The 17,175-nt window shown below is 39.6% G+C and overlaps 1 protein-coding gene across 4 annotated transcripts in view; it reads left to right on the top strand.

Moving 5' to 3' along the window:
• The first annotated feature begins 3,151 nt into the window (after positions 1 to 3,151).
• SLC38A9 (solute carrier family 38 member 9) overlaps positions 3,152 to 17,175 on the top strand; it is a 45,503-nt gene continuing 31,479 nt past the window's right edge. The window contains exons 1-4 of one of the 4 annotated variants that reach the window (XM_063181004.1): positions 3,152 to 3,233; positions 8,206 to 8,354; positions 16,226 to 16,358; positions 16,956 to 17,077. In XM_063181004.1, the coding sequence (XP_063037074.1) occupies positions 8,251 to 8,354; positions 16,226 to 16,358; positions 16,956 to 17,077 (359 nt within the window). In that variant the 5' untranslated portion in view covers positions 3,152 to 3,233; positions 8,206 to 8,250. Of the gene's footprint in view, positions 3,234 to 3,400; positions 3,526 to 3,556; positions 3,642 to 8,205; positions 8,355 to 16,225; positions 16,359 to 16,955; positions 17,078 to 17,175 lie in introns of those variants that run through there. The other 3 variants (XM_063181002.1, XM_063181005.1, XM_063181006.1) reach the window with 3 other exon arrangements.

The following is a 17,175-nucleotide window of genomic DNA, read 5'->3' as shown; positions in this document are numbered from 1 at the left end:
CCTGTTTGCATCACACTGGAGCTCTGTTTTGGATAGCCAGAAAGAAAAAGAGCAGTGTGTCTGTTCCCCTGAGAAATTTATGGTTAGTGACAGATGTGCTACTCTGACACATCTAAGCCAAACTGAAAGCTTTAAACTTGTTCCTCTTACTTTCCAGGAACAGGAACCATTCCCTCAGCTTTGCCACTGTAATTTCATGTTCAGCACTCCATATAGCTTAAGTTAATAATTTTAATAGTAGACACGGGGAACTACTATGAATGCAGTCATAGTAGCAGATCTATAATCCCTGGTGGGTGATCTCAGTTAATTTTAACTACAATCAGATGTCACAGCCTCTAACTAGTAGATAAACTTGGAGAGGTTTTTTTTCCTTATTCCTTTGACTCTTTGCATGTCACTCTCTACTGCCTCCAGATTACTTTCCACTATGCTAGGAGAAGCCAAACTATGACATTTTGTGACTCACAAGAAATTACATGGTAATGATAACTAATTTCTTAATCTCAGAGGATTCTTTGGGGAGCTAAATATTTCCCCCCCCCTATGGCTGCTAATAATAATAATGGTGGCAGCGTACAAGTTGCACAAGATGTTTACAGACTACCCTCGAGGTAATTTTACCCAACCAGCCCTACTCAAGCAGAGTCATATGCTTGAGCAAAACCAGAACAAAGTATTATCCAGCATATGTAAACAGCATCTTATGTATTACATTCAAACACAAAATGGAGTTGCAGCTAACCAGGAAAACATATAGAAGTATTTTACATAAACTTGTAAGAATTTACCCCAAATGTGAGTGCAACCCCTTAAAGTGAGGAAGAAGAAACCATCATATTCCTCTCAGAGATGAGCTCCAGATGCTGATAACATGCAGTAAGTAAAGGACCTGCAATCCTTTCCTTTAACCACTGCCCAAGAAAGAAACCAGCAACTTCACGGTCCAGAGCAGCTCCAGAAGGGTGACCATAGCACCAAGAACAGGGGAAAGAAGCAAATATGTGCATAAGCCCCATTATTATTTCTTTTTGTGTAACAGTGCTGGACTAATCATGATCTGACACATAGACTAATTTCAACGAATTATTGCCTTAGTTAAATAGGAGGTACACTTTCTCTTTGCCAACAAACAAGATTTTGAGTGTAGCATAGATATATATAAGCTATATATAAACACCTGTAACTTATATGCTATTCTGATGTATTATCAGTATATTTCAGAAAAAAAACCTAAAGTTTTCTCTAACAAAATCCAACACCCCTCCAAGTTTGTTACCTATGTGACCATGCTCTGTTTAATCAATGGAGAAGTTTACCATAATGCATCGATTTTATGAATTTGTGCATACTACAATTATAACTGCAAGTGCAGAGAAAAGTATGACTTGAGGCAGTAAAAAGAAGATTCAACATAGCATAAGATGGAAATTTCTTGGAGCTGGATTTAATACTTCCTTTGTCTTACAGCTTTGCCAAGAGCTTCAAAATTAGTTTAGGCTCCCATTTTTCTCCTGTCCAAGCATGTAGGAAGAGACACTCTGCCTAGGAGGTAATGTGTCATCAGAAGAGAAAGCCAGAACACAAACACTGCAGGACAGAGACTGAACAGCCTTTTGTGAAGTCAGCTGTCACAGCAGATTTCATGAGGGAGCAGGATGAATCTACTTCTGCTGGGTTTATAGTTCTTACAATAAAACACTTTTCCTAAGCATAACTCAAGAACTGTAGTGGCTGACCAAGAATGCAATGAAACACAGATAATCTATCTGCTATAGTATTAACTTATACAAATCTTTCACAGCATAGGACACAGAAGACAAGCCTGAAAGAGCAAGACCAGAAGCTTGCAAGGTGAAGAAAACAGTTCTTTACACACCTAGTTTTGTGGGTTTCAGTTTAATTTACTTTCCTAGCGCCAGTACATGGTGTTAGCATTGCATTTAAAGTTCCTTTGATAGCAGCTGGTCAGACTGCTTGACTCATCAACCAAAATTTTCTAATGGCCAAAGCCGACAATGTACAATTGGATTCTAAGAGTGCATCAGACACTAAAGATGATGATGAATTTCTTGGGTACAGAAGTAAGAGGTTTGGTCCCAATGAGCATGTGTGCAGCTGGATTTCAGGATGATCAGTAGCGTTAAGTCTCTGCTGCCTCATTTCCGTCAGCAGTCTGAAATTCAATTACACAGCAGTTTTCTTGCAGAACAGTCCTGCAGTCCAGCTGCTAGCCATACATGATGTTTTAGACTTTACTTGAACAGGAAGTACAGGGGGTGGTGATTTGTGTGTAGCCTGTTTTGTAATATTGTCACATGGGGAAGCTCTCTCTGCTGTCTTTCTTGCAGTTCAGCAGTTTTTCCAAGCATGAACTATAAATACCCCTAGATTCTGATATTAACCATGGTTTCAACTATGAAAAGGATTATCTGAACTTGATTAAAGTAGTACCAAATTAAAGAGAGAAAGAGAGAGAGGAAGAAAGAAAAGAAAAGAAAAAAAGAAAAGAAAAGAAAAGAAAAGAAAAGAAAAGAAAAGAAAAGAAAAGAAAAGAAAAGAAAAGAAAAGAAAAGAAAAGAAAAGAAGAAAAGAAACCCAAAAAAGAAAACAAACCAAACCAACCCAGGATTAAAAGTAGTGAATTTCTAAAATGTATTGCCGGGCATGCTGTCCCTGTTGTTTAGTGTGCTCTGCTCAGTATGAACCATCTCGCTGAGCAGGTCAGGGCGCCTTGGATAGATCACTCCGTAGCCAGTCACGTGAAGACCAGCACGGTTTGTTTTGGCAAGGATCATGGATGGATTTTGTCACTATACTGACCGCAAAAACATGCAAGCAAATGAGTGTGTGGGGAGGGGTTTTGTGTTGGTTTGTTTTGTTTTTCTTTTTGGTGTTAATAATAATAATAATCATAATCATAATCATAATTGTTGTTGTTGTTGTTATCGGCATCTCATCAGACAACACCAGCAAGCGCAAATCTTTTCTTTTCGGCACTCGGCTCCCGCTTGTCCGTACGGTGAGGCCGTCGCCTGGCGGCCCGGCTACACCGCCCCGCCGCTTCCTGGGAATCGTAGTCCTCCGCTCCGCAGCGCCTGGGCGGCTTCCTCGGCGCAGCCGCTCCAGGAACTACGCGGCCCGGCACGCCCGGAGCCCCAGCACGCCCGGAGCCGCCGCGGCGCTTCCTGTGGCCGCGGCGGGAGCGCCGCGCCGCCGGGGCCGAGCCTCAGGTACAGGAGCCGCGTCAGGCGGGACGGCGGCGGCGGTGCCCGGGCGGGGCGGCTCGGCGGGAGCGGCCCTGGGGGATCTCGCGGCGTGAGGCGGCTCTGGAGCGCGGGGAGGCGGCGGCGCTGCCGGGTCTCCGTCCGCGTCCCCGCCGCCCGCCCGGCTCGGGGGCACGACCCGCGGGGCGGAGGGGCCGGGAGGAGCCGCGCCGGCTGCAGGCACTGACCAGCCGCAGGGCACCGACCGGCCACGCCGTGTTCGGGAGAACGCGGGCAGATCGTCAGAGCGGGGGCGCAGGTAAAGGAACAGCATGGGAGATTTTCGGGCGGTCCGTGGAGCAGGGAAATGTTTACATCCGTTTTCACGGGCCTGAGGGAGAACCCGTTAAGTTTAAAACAAAAATTGTTTAAAATGTAAGTTAGCCTAAGGTGATAGTGTTTCGTTTCTCTAAGTATTTATTTGCAGTGCCTACAAATATAGAAATTATATGAGCTTTATCCGTCGAAGACAAATCTAGTTGAACATGCTGGGTCTTTTTTATTTAATTAGATTTATCATTTGGCATTGACTATCTACCTGTTCGTTCAGTCAGAGCTACATTAAAGCTCAGCAGAGGTTCAGCTTGTGTATTCAGAAGGTTTTTTTTTCTCAAAGAATTGCTGACTTACGTTGCTTATAGTTTTACGTTGCAGTTTTAATCGCCTTTAACCATTTCAGTTGTAGGAGAGTGTGGACAAGCTGGGGTGTCCATAAGGTGCCACAAGAGGCGGCATGCTGTCCACGTTTTAAGGAGCTCTTAATATATATGCTGCTACTTTCATGACTAATGTAGCATTCTTCAGTCCCTTCTGACTGAGGATTTGCTCCAGGAACTGAAGAACTATGCTGACTTGTGTTGAAGTTCTCCTCTTTCAGTATAGACTGTGCTTATTTCTCATATATGCACAGCCTGCAGTTTGCTTGAGTATTATGCCTTGAACTGTATTCATCCTGCTCAGAATTTAAGAGAAGACCAGATTACTCCAAGTGGCACTTTAAAAAAATGATTTCCGTGTTTGAACTAAATACTTAGATTAGCAGATTCTGGTATTTAAACCATGAGTGTGAGGTGCTTTTTAGAAATAATGACTTTTAATAATAAATAAAGCATAAATAGCTCTCAGTGCTCCAGCTGCTGTTTGTACAGCACCATGATGGCATGGTGGAGGCCGTGGGAGTTGTGATCCTCTCAGCCTTTCTTCTCCTGCCCACTGTGGGTGGTTCTCTGATAAATACCAGCTAAGCACAGTCCATGCTTATAGGATAGTTGGGATGATTGACTCGCTGAGCACAGTTTTGTTCCTGCCTGGGTAAACCTGTTTGCTAGCTCTCTTACATGGCCTGGGCTGTAACTCTGAATGATCTGTCTCATCTTCAAGTTTCATCACACACATGTAAAACTGCTGTTGTTAAATTCACAGTGGAAGCCAACTAATACGGTTTTGCTATCCAGTGCTAACATTATTAGATCACAGGCTACAGTGAGGTTTCTAAATCTACCATATCCTTGTCTTCACTCCTTCGTGATTTTAGACTTTGAAACCCGGTTGAGAGAGCTTGAAGACAGTGAAAGCAGAAGCTCATAGGGCTGAGCCAGTGAGGATTAAAGGTTCAGATTACCATCTAAAAGTCATGTGGAGTGTAGCCCAGAGTGAGACTGTGGAAAAATAACTTGCGTAGGCTTAGGTGTTGCTTCACAGTTTATGACCAGCGATGAAACCTGGATTATTAAATTCTGTCCCACTTGTTTCCTTTTCCTGCCCTTCTGATGTAGTGCTTCAGCTTGCAGAACAATAGAATGTTCTGCAGGCATAAGAGAGGTTAACCTGGTTAATCTCTGCAGGTAAAAGAGAGATTAACCTGGTTAATTCTTCTTCATTTTGCTTTTCTGCTTACAGTTGTCCTTTAAACTGTACTGGCTCCATTCCAATCTTCACATGTGTCATAGCTGCATCTATTTGTAGAGTAGCCAGTTTGCTGGTCATGAACTCAATTCTTATCAACAATAGGTACTTAAAAAAATAAGCTGTTTTTGCAGACCCAGCTTCTAATTGACCATAATGAGTCGAGTGAGCACCAGCTCCACAAGCCTCAAATTATGCTGTCAAGCCTAACTTAGTGCATGTTATATTTTGGATTATTTTTATTCACAGAATACTATAAAATCTGGGTTCTTTCTTTACAGCAGTAGCACAGAAAAAATCAAACTGGTGATCACTGTTGTCAGCATTTATGAGGCTAACTCATAAAGCGCAAGTTTTTGAGGCTTTAAGGAAGGGGTGTGTGTTTGATGTCTGTTTAATCTGTCTCACAAACTGTGGTCTGTGGAAGGAAGGGATGTCTATACTGGGGTTCTGTGGAAGATTCTGGCTAAAACCACTGACTGCTTGGGATTAGAAGTTATTTCAATTTTCAATTCAGGCATTAGGAATTTAAAAATTTATCTGCGTTTTTATGGCTAGATCTGAAGTGTGATTTGAATTCTTAAGAGAGATGCAAAATGCAGAACAAGTAAAGGGGATCATGTTTGACACCTAGATTTGTCTGTTCGTAAAATGAACACAGGATGTTCAGTTGAGACTAGAATAGAATAAGGTAATAACATATTTTAATTGGAGTGGCAGAGGACTGGGTGGATGCCTGTAGCAGTATGTGAAATCTCCAGGGCCTGTGTTTTTGTTTCAGAATTATTTAGCTGTTGCAGGAAGCTCATGTGAACCAGGGTAAATTTTATCTGGAAGGGCATCAGTAAGGAGAAAGCAGAAAGGCTAGAGCTGTAGAAAAATAAGAGGAGGCAGTAGAAAAGTGTGTAAAAGGGTATCTGTTAAGAGAGTTTGGAGAGGAACACCATGTCACATGAAAAGAAGTAAAAATACTGGTGTGAACTCTTTGTAAGTAGTGCCTAGTAAAGGTGGGTTGGGAAAGCAATTTTTGACAGTGTATAGGAGAGACAGAAAATAAAAAGAACATGAGGAGCAGAAATCCATTTGCTAAGCATTATCAGAGGAGCTGAGAAGGATGAGAGCATGCTTAGCTGGGGCCAAGGAGCCAGAAGCAGTATTGTGGATAAGAAGGACTTCCGGGTAAAGAATCAGAACTGATGTTTTTTAGAAGGTTGGAGTGGCAAAAGAGAGAAAGCACTAAGTTAAGGGTGATAAGAGGATCCCTTGGAAAGGATCTAAAAAAGGTAGAGGAATAAAGCTTTAGGGAGTGTAATAGGAAAAATTTAGTGTAGGAGAAGGTATGCTGTCTGCTGGTGCAAGTAAGTCTCTTAAGATTGCCTTGATTATTACCACTTGCATATTGTATCCTCTCAAAGAGCTGAAGTGACCAAGATAGAATCATTTCTTCAAGTCATTCCTTTAAACTTAGTAACTGTTCAAATATCTTGTTGTGGATGTTGAAACTACGGGGAATCTCTCACCCACTGCAAGATGAAATGGCTTCTATGGCACTATCCCCTCCCTTGCACAGGCATGCTAGCGTACAGATTACAGCCCCCAAACTCAACACTGATGTGGGTTTAAAGTAAAAGAAAGAATGGCTGATTTTCATCTGTGTCCAGTCCTCGTCCAGTTCAGTATGGGATTGCATAAATGCCATTGAGCTCTTAAAGCAGGACTTGAACTTTCAGTACAATTTTCGTGAAATGGGTCCTTTACTGATCCCCTCCTCTTGAGAGCAGAGAGCTATTACCTGTGTCTGTCTTCTAAAAAGCACTTCCTTGGCAGGTTGAGCCAATCTTAATGCTTCTGCAGCTCTTGCCACCTTGTCCATCAGTGTTTTCCCATGCATCCTGCAGCAGTTTTTCAACCCAGGAGAGTAGATGTGGTTGAAAAGCGATAGCTTTCATTTTTCATCCTCTCCTTCAGCTTCTTTGTTTTGTTTTGTTTTGATTTTTTGCCGGGGTATTAGCAGGATAAGCTAATGGAAGAGGATTGGCAGTATGCATCTAGGAAGGGATAGAACTGTGTCTGCTAAACTTGGGTTGGTGTGATTTCTGAGATTGGGCCTTTATGGTGTACTTCTGTGAGGATGCAGAAGGATCATACACACCTTATTCTTTCTATCTTCTTCCATTGCCATTCCAGGTTTCAAACAGCCAGCACTACCCTTCGTTATTTTGTGCCAGCTCTGGTTGTCATCTGTCTTTCCATCAGCCTAACATTTTAAAGCATTCTGAAAGATGGAAGAACAGATACTTCTACCATTGCTGTTTGAAAGTGTCCTGGCTTCTGAGGTTTTTGTTTGAAGGAGTCCTACCTGAGGAATTCTTCAGGAGATAACAGAAATGAGAGCTGTTAAGCTCATTATGTTTGTTGAGCTGCACAAAGACCACAGATAATTCCTTGTGAGGCCTGTAATTTAATCTGAGTAGAAATCCATTAGTTTAAAAGTGGTCTGCTCCCCACTCTTTCGCCAGGAGTGGTTTAAATGCATCTAATAGTTGTTATTAATGCATTATTAAACCATTTATTACCTTTCATTCAAAAGACACAGTAGACTGCAATAATCTGATCCTTATTATGGGAAATGTACTGGAACTGGAATAAACTGCATATTGTCTGCTGCAAAGTTTGAAGTAATTTAGTGAAACAGTAGGCTCTTATAACTGATAGACTGTTCTCAGCAGTGCCATTGCACATAAGAAGTACAGCTCCTTCAGAAATTTATATTTAATTCATACTGCCTTGTTGTGGTGCTAAAAGAGATTAAGGGCTGGATAGAGTGTTTTAAAAAATTACTTTCCCCACTGTACATGCCTCATGATGTTTGCATTGTGGAATGAGAATTCTCAAGTGGCATGTTGAAGTTATTTACTGGTGATTTTCAGCCCAGGAGCTTGTGAAATCATGGGACTCTACCATTGTTAAATTCATAGCAGGGACATAGTTTTGCTTAACTCAGTGGACTCATTTCTTTTTTTCCTTTTTTCAGGCTACAGTAACTGACAGAATCTAAAAGGAGACATATTCACCAAATATGGAAGAGGATACCAAACCTATCTTGGTTCCTGTGGGAGGTGATGAAAGCAATTATGGAATCATGAATATACAGTTTAATCCAGAAGACTATAAGTGCAAAAGGTATGAGGAAAGATGAACTTACAGAATTACTGTGAGGCAAAGAGTTGTTTAATCTTTGTTTTTGGCAACAGAATTCTACAGAGACAGAAGAATAAAGTTTGGAAGCCAAGATCTCTGTGCAAACAGTTCCTACTTTGTCACTATATGGTAGTATTTTATTTCCAGCCACTCGATGAACAGATGTTCTTACTATGGTTTTTTTTAATAAGGATAAGGTTTTTCTATTACCATAATTTCAGAGAGAGTTCTCCATTAAGAACTCATTGTGAGGCTTTTAAAGTGCTCTTCAAACATGGAACAGCATGTGTGTGTATAGTGGAGCATAATTTTTTTATTTAGGACAACTAGCTGAAATGTTGAGACTATGCAAGCAAGTTTGCCAGATGTTGCTGTCAGTATGTGTAGATGGTGCTGTATGCATTCTGCAGGTGATGCTGGAAAAATACATTATTTGCTAGTACTAAGTGAGCTGACCTTTACTGCCTTTTAAGAAAAAGTGTAGTGCTTTCTGAGAGTGAGCAAATGTGAAAAACTCCTCAGTCCAGCATTATTACTGTGCCGTCAAAAATAGTAACTCTTGCTAAGTTGTTATTTTACATGTTTTCTTAAGAGTTTAACATAGGGGTTTGGAATGAAGGACTTCCTGTGTTGCAGTTAAGACTTTTTGTGGGCTGGTTGTAGAACCAAAACTGAGATCAGAATGGGACTGCCCTCCTAATACTAGCTGAAGGCATCAGCTTTCCATTTTTAGGTGAAGGAATAGCACTGTAGCACCTCTTGGACCAATTTATGGTTAATTTTTTCCTATTTGCATCCATCATATTTCAGTAATGCAGTTTCCTGAAAGAACTGAAGATGGCATTGTTGCATACAAAATCCTGTTGTCAGTGGCTGCTTCAGCAAATGAAAAGCTCTTGAGGATAGTGCTTTGATGCTGTCAGCCTCCAGCTTTGGAAAGCTGTGAGAGCCTATGAACATCCTCTTCTGTGCGAGTAAAGGAAGGAGGATAAGGGTCTAAGTGAATCCAGGGCAACAAAGGGAGCACAGGTCTAGGAGCATACAGAATTATGTTTATAAAGGCTAGGAAACGGTAGAGTACTTGCAGGTGTCAAAGGCAACTGTGAATAAACATAAATTAAATCTTTCTCTTTTTGTGGAATATCTGATCCCTTCCTGTCATAAGAAGACTGCTAATGTGTATGTATGATTTTCGGGACCAAATCAAACATAAATTGTTTTGGAGGAAATATGTGTTCTGGTTGAGGAGCAGTGGGTTTCAGGTGTTGTGATGATGCTGCAGTAGCAATGAGAGAGGTTTTTTGAAACACTTAAATGTTAAGACTCACTTTTCTAAGTGAAGTTAGGTATTGTTTCCATATTGTGTGGTTGGTTTTTTTCCCTGTGATTTTTCAAGTCTGGAGACTCAGCTTCATAAAAGGTCATAGCCTGTGGCATTTGGCTCTCTTACTAAAAGCAGAAGTGTGTACTTGGATTGTGTGCCCAAATTCACAGTCTCAGTTCTGCAGATCTGCCTAAATGTCCTCTCCTGAATTCTTTCTCTCATTTTCCACGACCTAGCCTGTTTGCCTTCCAGGTGTGCAGAGGCCCAAGGATGATGGGCAGGAGGCATGGGATATCTGAAAGGCCTGGAAACAATAGAGGGGTCAAACAAGTTTGAAGTTCACTTCTGTACTAGAACAATCAGCCCCCACACTTTAAATAAGGAAGAAGAGGCCATTGGAGTCTGTGTCGGTCGTGGTCAGAGCAAGTGGACAGTTTTAAGGGCTTCTTCATTAAACCTTCAGGGAATAGTGGCTCCTGGGAATGAGAATTGTTAGGCATTAAAGTATCCAGTAGTGAAAATGCAGTAGTACAATGCAATGTATTTTTGCTCTTACTTTGTTCCTGTTTTTTAATTTGGTATTGAGAAACTAGATCTCAAGTGAATGCTTGGTAGCTTTGCTTTGATTGAGATAGCTCTTCAAGTGTTGGGTGTGATTTGTAGTAATTACTGTTTGTCTGTCTTAGTGCTTTTCTGTACTTTTGTTTGGGTTGTTTGACATTTGAGGAATTTGCATATTTATCTGGTTTTCTTAGCAGCTTGGAGGATATGGGATTTTTGAAAGGAATGCTTTTCAGTGTTTACATAAGAACAATAAACAAATTGTTTTTTATTGTTGTAAATTACTTTGTGTAGTATTGTTTTGCAAGTTTGAGGGAAATATAAAGCCACTTTTAATCCTTTTAAAGAGAATGTTACTGCTCTTCTTTCTTCACAGTATTCAGTGTTTTTCCCATTTTGTAGCTCCCTTTAAAAAGTAGAATATCGTTCCTGCATTGGTTTATTGGTGATTATTGTACGGAAAAGAGGGTGTTTGTTTTTTTCTTCAAACTGCTTTTTAAATCTGTTCATTGTCAACAGATACTGCAGTTGTCGGTCAGGAATACTTGAACCTTCAAAGAAGCAATTGATGTTTTGTGCTGGTTCTTTTGCATATGAAAAAACTTCCGCAATGCCTCCTGCTAAATAGGGATCAAGCATTCTGCCTTTTTTCCTATTCTTTTTTGAAGTCCCGCAGGTTATCAGAACATAGGAGGCATCATTAAGTTAAATTAATCAGCTGTAAATTAAACAGTGTCTGTAGGTGGCAGAGAAGCCTTTTTAATGCAAAAGCGGTTGATTCCCTTTATTTTCAAAGTTCTTTTAACACAGGAGAAGGTCGGCAACCTGTGCAAATCTATCCTTTCTGCATTCATTATGCCTTTACCACTCCACACCAACGTGATCATTTTACACCATTGCTTGCTTTCCCTGTTTTTCTCTGTTTTTCCATTTTGCCAATATTTTTGTGAATTCCTATTATTGCTTCTTATTAATTGGAAAGAATTGTGACCTTAATTAAGAACCTTCATATTTCTCGGTAAGTGATGAGTAAAATAGCTTTTGTCTTTTACAGGAAAAAGGAATAGTGATTGAAGTGTGGTGTGGTAAAGCTTATGATTCCTAATTTGTTAAAATGTGTGAGCAATGACATTATGCTTCAAAAGGTTATTTTAGTATATTTAGTGCATCCAACATTTTAAGAAACTTGTCATTCTCATGCTGTAATTACTATAATGGTGATATAAATGCAGAAAAACTTAGGAAAAGTGTGTTGCAAAGAGAATGAAGATCTTACAAAATAACTGTAAGCACACTGTTTTAATACTTTAGTAAATTCAGACAACTTAGAAAGTAAAACCCAAGTCACTTGTGGAATTCTTTAATACAGATTTCCTTAAGAGAAGCACACAGATATCTGTAATCACAGAGGATCCTGAGCTGGAACAGGCCCATGTGGATCCTCATATCCAACTCCTGGCCTTTCACAGGACAGCCCCAAGAATCAGATCATGTACCTGAGACTTGTCTAAATGCTTCTTGGAGTCTGACAGGCTTGGTACCATGGCCAGTTCCCTAGAGAGCCTGTTCCAGTGCCTGGTGTTCCTATCCAGATATGTAGTTGCCAATTATGAAATAGCTACCTATTCTTATTACTTCTTCTCCTTTCCTTAGTTTCAAATACAGTGAATCAGTTTTACTCCTTAGTTTGTCTTGTGTCATTTGCAGCATTCCTGTAATAATTTGGTAACTCAGTAAGGCAATAAAGCTGTACGAATTTCGTAGCTTTATTTCTCTGTAACAATCCTATTGCATCCCTAAAAAGTAAATGATTGATATGGGGTGTCAAAGAAATCTCTGCAGTAAGCTAAAGGGGTCTGTTTGGAGGAAAGAAATTGTAAAGCATCCTGTAAAGAAGGTTTTCTATATTTGTTTAAAAATTAAAAGCTTGTCTAAAGTCATTAATACTGTCATGTAGAGCTAAAAGACATAATGGTACAAAAAACCTCTATTATACTGTAATAGCTGAATACTTACCATGTTTTTGATCAGATCTCAAGAACCAGTTGTTCAATGTTTAAAAATACTTCAGCAAAGGTACTTGAAAAGTAGTATTACTTAGTCTGAAAGTTCTTGAGGTATGTGTTAGTATTACTCCTTCATTGCCCTACAAGATATAGTACATTGCTGGTAATTACATAAGATGAATGTAGCACCCTTATACAAAATTTTACATAGTTGACTAGTGTTCTTGTTATGCTCTTCCCTCTAGCCCTCCAAATCCAACACTTGAACTTTGCTTATCATGAGCATCTCTTTTCATTTTTTTTGCTTATAAAATTGCTACTGAACTTAAAAATGTGAGGAAGTTTTGACAGAAGCACTCTTTCTTTTCCTGAGCCAGCTCTAGAGAATTAACTGTGTTTTGTGAGGGCAAGAAAAGATGAGTGTAGCTGTAGGTTTTCTGGGAATGGTTTCTGAAAAATACAGCTGCCAGGTGTAATGTATGGAAGATGTGGACGTCCTGCATGAGGTCCTGCAAATTGTCCATTCTCATGGTCTGGTGGAAAACAGCTTTGTTTTCTTGGTGTGTTTGCCCTGGTAAAAGAGCACTGTTTTTCCGTCTAGCTGCTGAAACAGTAATTGTAATTGTGTCTTTCAGTGTGTATGAAATTCGAGGGCTGTTATAGTTTATCTCAGTGCATGGAAATTGTCTGCATTGTTTCACATCATAATCACAGTTATGTAATTTCTCCCCTTCCCCCAGATCACATTTTCCAACATTCTTTTCACAAGCATTTTGCCCCATGAGAGATAGGATATAATTGCTTGTATAAATCAGATTTTTTTTATAGGAATGTGTTGTAGCTGCTGATACTGGTATGTGCTTGCTAATACTTGCTGGTGCTTGCCTGCTAGAAATAAGGTCCCTAAATAGAGTTTTTCAAAATATATCCCAAATTATATCCTACCTGCTTTGGGCTTTGAAAATCTCAGTCTTTGAGAGCTTCTTTGAGTCCCTGAGAGAGCTTCTCAGACTCCCGTTTGAGTATGGCCTACAACCATTGTTTTGACCTTCATCCTGACCAGGATGCTACCCTCTCCTTGTGGAGATCAGGGTAGGTAAGTAGCAGGCCTCCCAGCCTGCTCCCACAGCTTCTAAGTCTGATTGATGTTTCCAAAGAGATCTGCAAATAACATAAAATTGTTTGGTGGTCTGTATGTTTTGGCAGTCACTTGCTCAGCAGGGCTGGTGGTGCAGTGGTACCCTGGAAGAAATCCAGTTAAGTGGTGCTCTACATAATTTTAATTCTCAACAGATGCACAGTAGCAGGGATCAAGAGGGGAAGTAGCCAAAGTACTGGCAACAATAAACCCCTCTAGTCAGGAAGCAGGAGCTATAGGTACATACAATTTCGTAGGGATTGTTTAATTTTATTTTCTTTTCCTCACCCATAGGTTAGATTCTGGATCATACCCTTTTGTTTTGTGCTAGACCATAAGTTGCTTGTTTAATCCAGATTCTGTTCATAATACTGAAGAAGATGAAATGTCTTTCTTTAAACAATTTTTAATCTACAGATAGGTTTGTACTGCACATAATTTATTTTCTTTATATTTGTTTGGTCATTGACAACACTGCTTTCCCCACAAAATAGGATGTTGTATGCATATTTTCTTTTACTTTAATTTTTAAATCATCCTTGGATTTCACCTGCATTGCTTTAGAAAATTATCTCTGACTGTTTTACACGCTGGAAGAATTTTCTTTAACATCTGTGCTAGGAATTATTGAACACCATTTTGAAAGAAATCTTTGTCACAGATCTGCCTACTCACTTTTAACCAAAATGTGGACTTGGTCTCACTGTAACCTTTCCACAGTTGCAGTGAAAGTTCATGGGGATATACTAATAATATTAAATGGAGATGAGGAAAGAGAGGAAGGTCTTCACACTATGCAGCTGCTGTATAATTAGCAAAACACTTAAGTGTTCTAAATATAGTGCATGTCAGCAATCCATAGAGAAAATAGCAGAGGGCTGACTAGAGGTGCAGCAGCATTTAAACAAGTTTATACAAGTTACTTTTCATGTTTTCATGACTACAGTCTTTATTTTACAGGTCTTCTAGTGGAATATTTTTTAGCTGTGTCCAATGATTTGCTCAACCTAATAAATTATAAGATAAAATGAGTAAAGTCCTTTGGAACTGAAAGTCCATGAGTATTTTTGTATATTACCTACATGTGGAGTGAGTTGGCCGCATGTGCCTGTGTTTTGAGTAGTAAAGCTATTGCTTAAAATTTATTTCTGTTAAATTGAGATATCTTTCTAAATTGTTTATAAGAACACCACAAAAGCACACACATAAAACACGTATTTTCACCATTATGTCATAATCATAGGAAGAAGAGTCAATTGAGAATGTTTTAAAAATTTACAAGTGTTCATTTTCATTTTAGTAAGTAGGAGACAACAAATCTAAGCCTTTTTTTCCATGATGAAGGAATAGGTAAGAATTAATTAAGATAAAAGAAAGAATGAATTTGTGGAGATAGAAGTTTGTATTCTCTATTTCTGCCTTTTGTGAGTCAGATTTTCTTACTTTCATAGATACTCCCACCTACTGTCTCCCCTTAAGCACACAGGAATAGGAACCTATCTTCCTGTCTTACAAAGAGCAAAGAACTTCAGGACTGTTTTTCTTATCTTCCTTACAGATAACATGTAGGTGTCATAGTACAAATGAGTAAATGATTCATTGGGAAAAAGAATGGGAAGTTTTATATGGATGTTATTGAGAGCTGGGGTTGGAGGGCTTGCCCAAGTTCCTTTGTAGTCTAATACAGAAATGGGTATTGAAAAACAGTAAATTCAAATAGATTTTGCTCATATTACAGAATAAATGGCATGGCTTTATTGCTGACCTAGTTTCTTTGTTAGTGGTAGGAAGTTTGTTGTGATCTCTGCTTCTATGGCTTTATGAATGATTTAAACATCGACCTGGAAGAGGAAGATCAGAAAGCTGTTGTGGTAGTTTTAGAAAGTAAATTACTGCTGAAAGAAAAAAAAAAGCTGATGTATTAAGGCTTAGAGGACAACAGTGTCCTCTGTCTTGTTTGAGAAATTAGCCTCTCAGTGCTAGGAGTCAATGTTGTTTTTAAGCAAGAGCATAATATGGAAGTAAATTATACTTGAGTTAGAAAAAAAATTTAGCAATATCATGATTCGGACACATTTGTCTGGTAGTGCTCCTTGCATGAAGGTGTATGGTGGTGTAGCTTTCGCAGCAGCTTTCACTGTGCTTGCTCTGTACCTCTACGTATGCAGAGAAAATGAGAGGCATGCGATGTTCCTGTTTTCTCCTTCAGCAGCTGTGAACAGGCCTGTGAACATGCCCCAGGCTGAGTAGAGGAAAGGGAGACATAGTCCATTCCCCGTTGCCTTGACTTCAAAATATATATGACCACATGGATTTATTTGGGCTTGGTTCCTTCCCCACACAATTCCATATAGTGTTTTCAGATAGATTAGTAGTTCCTAATCTTTTCATATGCGGTCATCACTGCCACCGCTCATTCCTCTTTCTGTGCTTTCTGCTTCTGCATTCTCAACACTTTCTGTTTCTACCTCTGTTCCTCATCACCAGTTCTGGCAACACCAGTTAAAAGCACTAATAAGCTTGCCCAAGCTCATTAACATGTATTTCTCTGTGTGATTCATTGTTGAAAACTAACAGCTGGATATTAGGTCTGATGTTAAGTTGCTCCACAGAATCTGGGCTGGAGGCCATTTTAATATGTATATAAACTCACCATTCTTTCACAGATGGCAACTTCCCTCAATGGCATTGATATTTTGTCATTTGCCCTGTGTCAATGAATGACAAAACCATCCTAAATATTGCTGAGTTGCTCTCTTGAGTTGTATCGTGTGTTCCATGATTTTAACGGTTTTCCTTTCTTCCCTTTTTTCCCCTCCTTTAGACCATTTCACGTGGAGCCCACAAACATAGTCAGTGTGAATGATGACATGCAAAGAGTCACTGATGAAGCTTCAGCCATGAATAAGCGGATTCATTACTACAGCAGGCTCACATCCCCTGCAGACAGGGCGTTGGTAAGGCAAAGACAGGGCCTCATTAAGTGGGTGGCCTCTGGCATGTTGGGTCTTACACAGCCTGGATTTATATAAGCTGCAGAAATAAAGGTTGGGGGAGAATTGTTCTGCAGTTTGCTTTGAATGAAGTATGTAGTAGCTGAGTGCCTTCAGAAGGTTTTGTTTTATCACAAGCTGTTATTTACTTCTTGTGCAATGCCTTCACCATTAAAAGAAAATATACAAACAGCATTAATTTTATAACAGTGATCCAGGCTGCCCAGATTTCTCCCACCTATAAGATTAAATCAGTGGCTAGCTGCTATAACTGAACTGTTGAGCTAGCATGATCTGTTCATTGTGTGCTTACACATATTTTGCAGAAGAAAAATGCATTTTTCTAGCTATCTAGCTAGAAATTCTATCAACTGTTTGTTGGTCTTTTCGCCCCAGGAAGAGAATTAGCATAGTACAACCTTCTATTGCTTTTCTCTTTCTTTTTTTTTTTTTTTTTGTAATTTCCCATGACTTACAGGAGTTGACTTGCTGTATTTAGGACAATTAGTTATTAGTTACATTGATGTTACTAATAAATCTTGTTTTTTATCCATTTGTTAGATTGCTCCTGACCATGTCCTCCCAGCTCCTGATGAAATCTATGTGTACAGTCCATTAGGAACTGCTTTTAAAGTTGACAGTTGCACAGATGGCTATGGTAAAAACTCCAGTCTAGTGACAATGTATGTTAAACACCTTGCCCTATAATAGCCAGAAAATGCATGATTATTGAATGTTCTATATTAACAACATAACTCTTGTTAACTAAGATGACAGCGTG

The sequence above is a fragment of the Melospiza melodia genome, chromosome Z, assembly GCF_035770615.1.
Source record: "Melospiza melodia melodia isolate bMelMel2 chromosome Z, bMelMel2.pri, whole genome shotgun sequence".
NCBI lineage: Eukaryota > Metazoa > Chordata > Aves > Passeriformes > Passerellidae > Melospiza > Melospiza melodia.
This window is presented reverse-complemented; position numbering and strand designations above follow the sequence as displayed.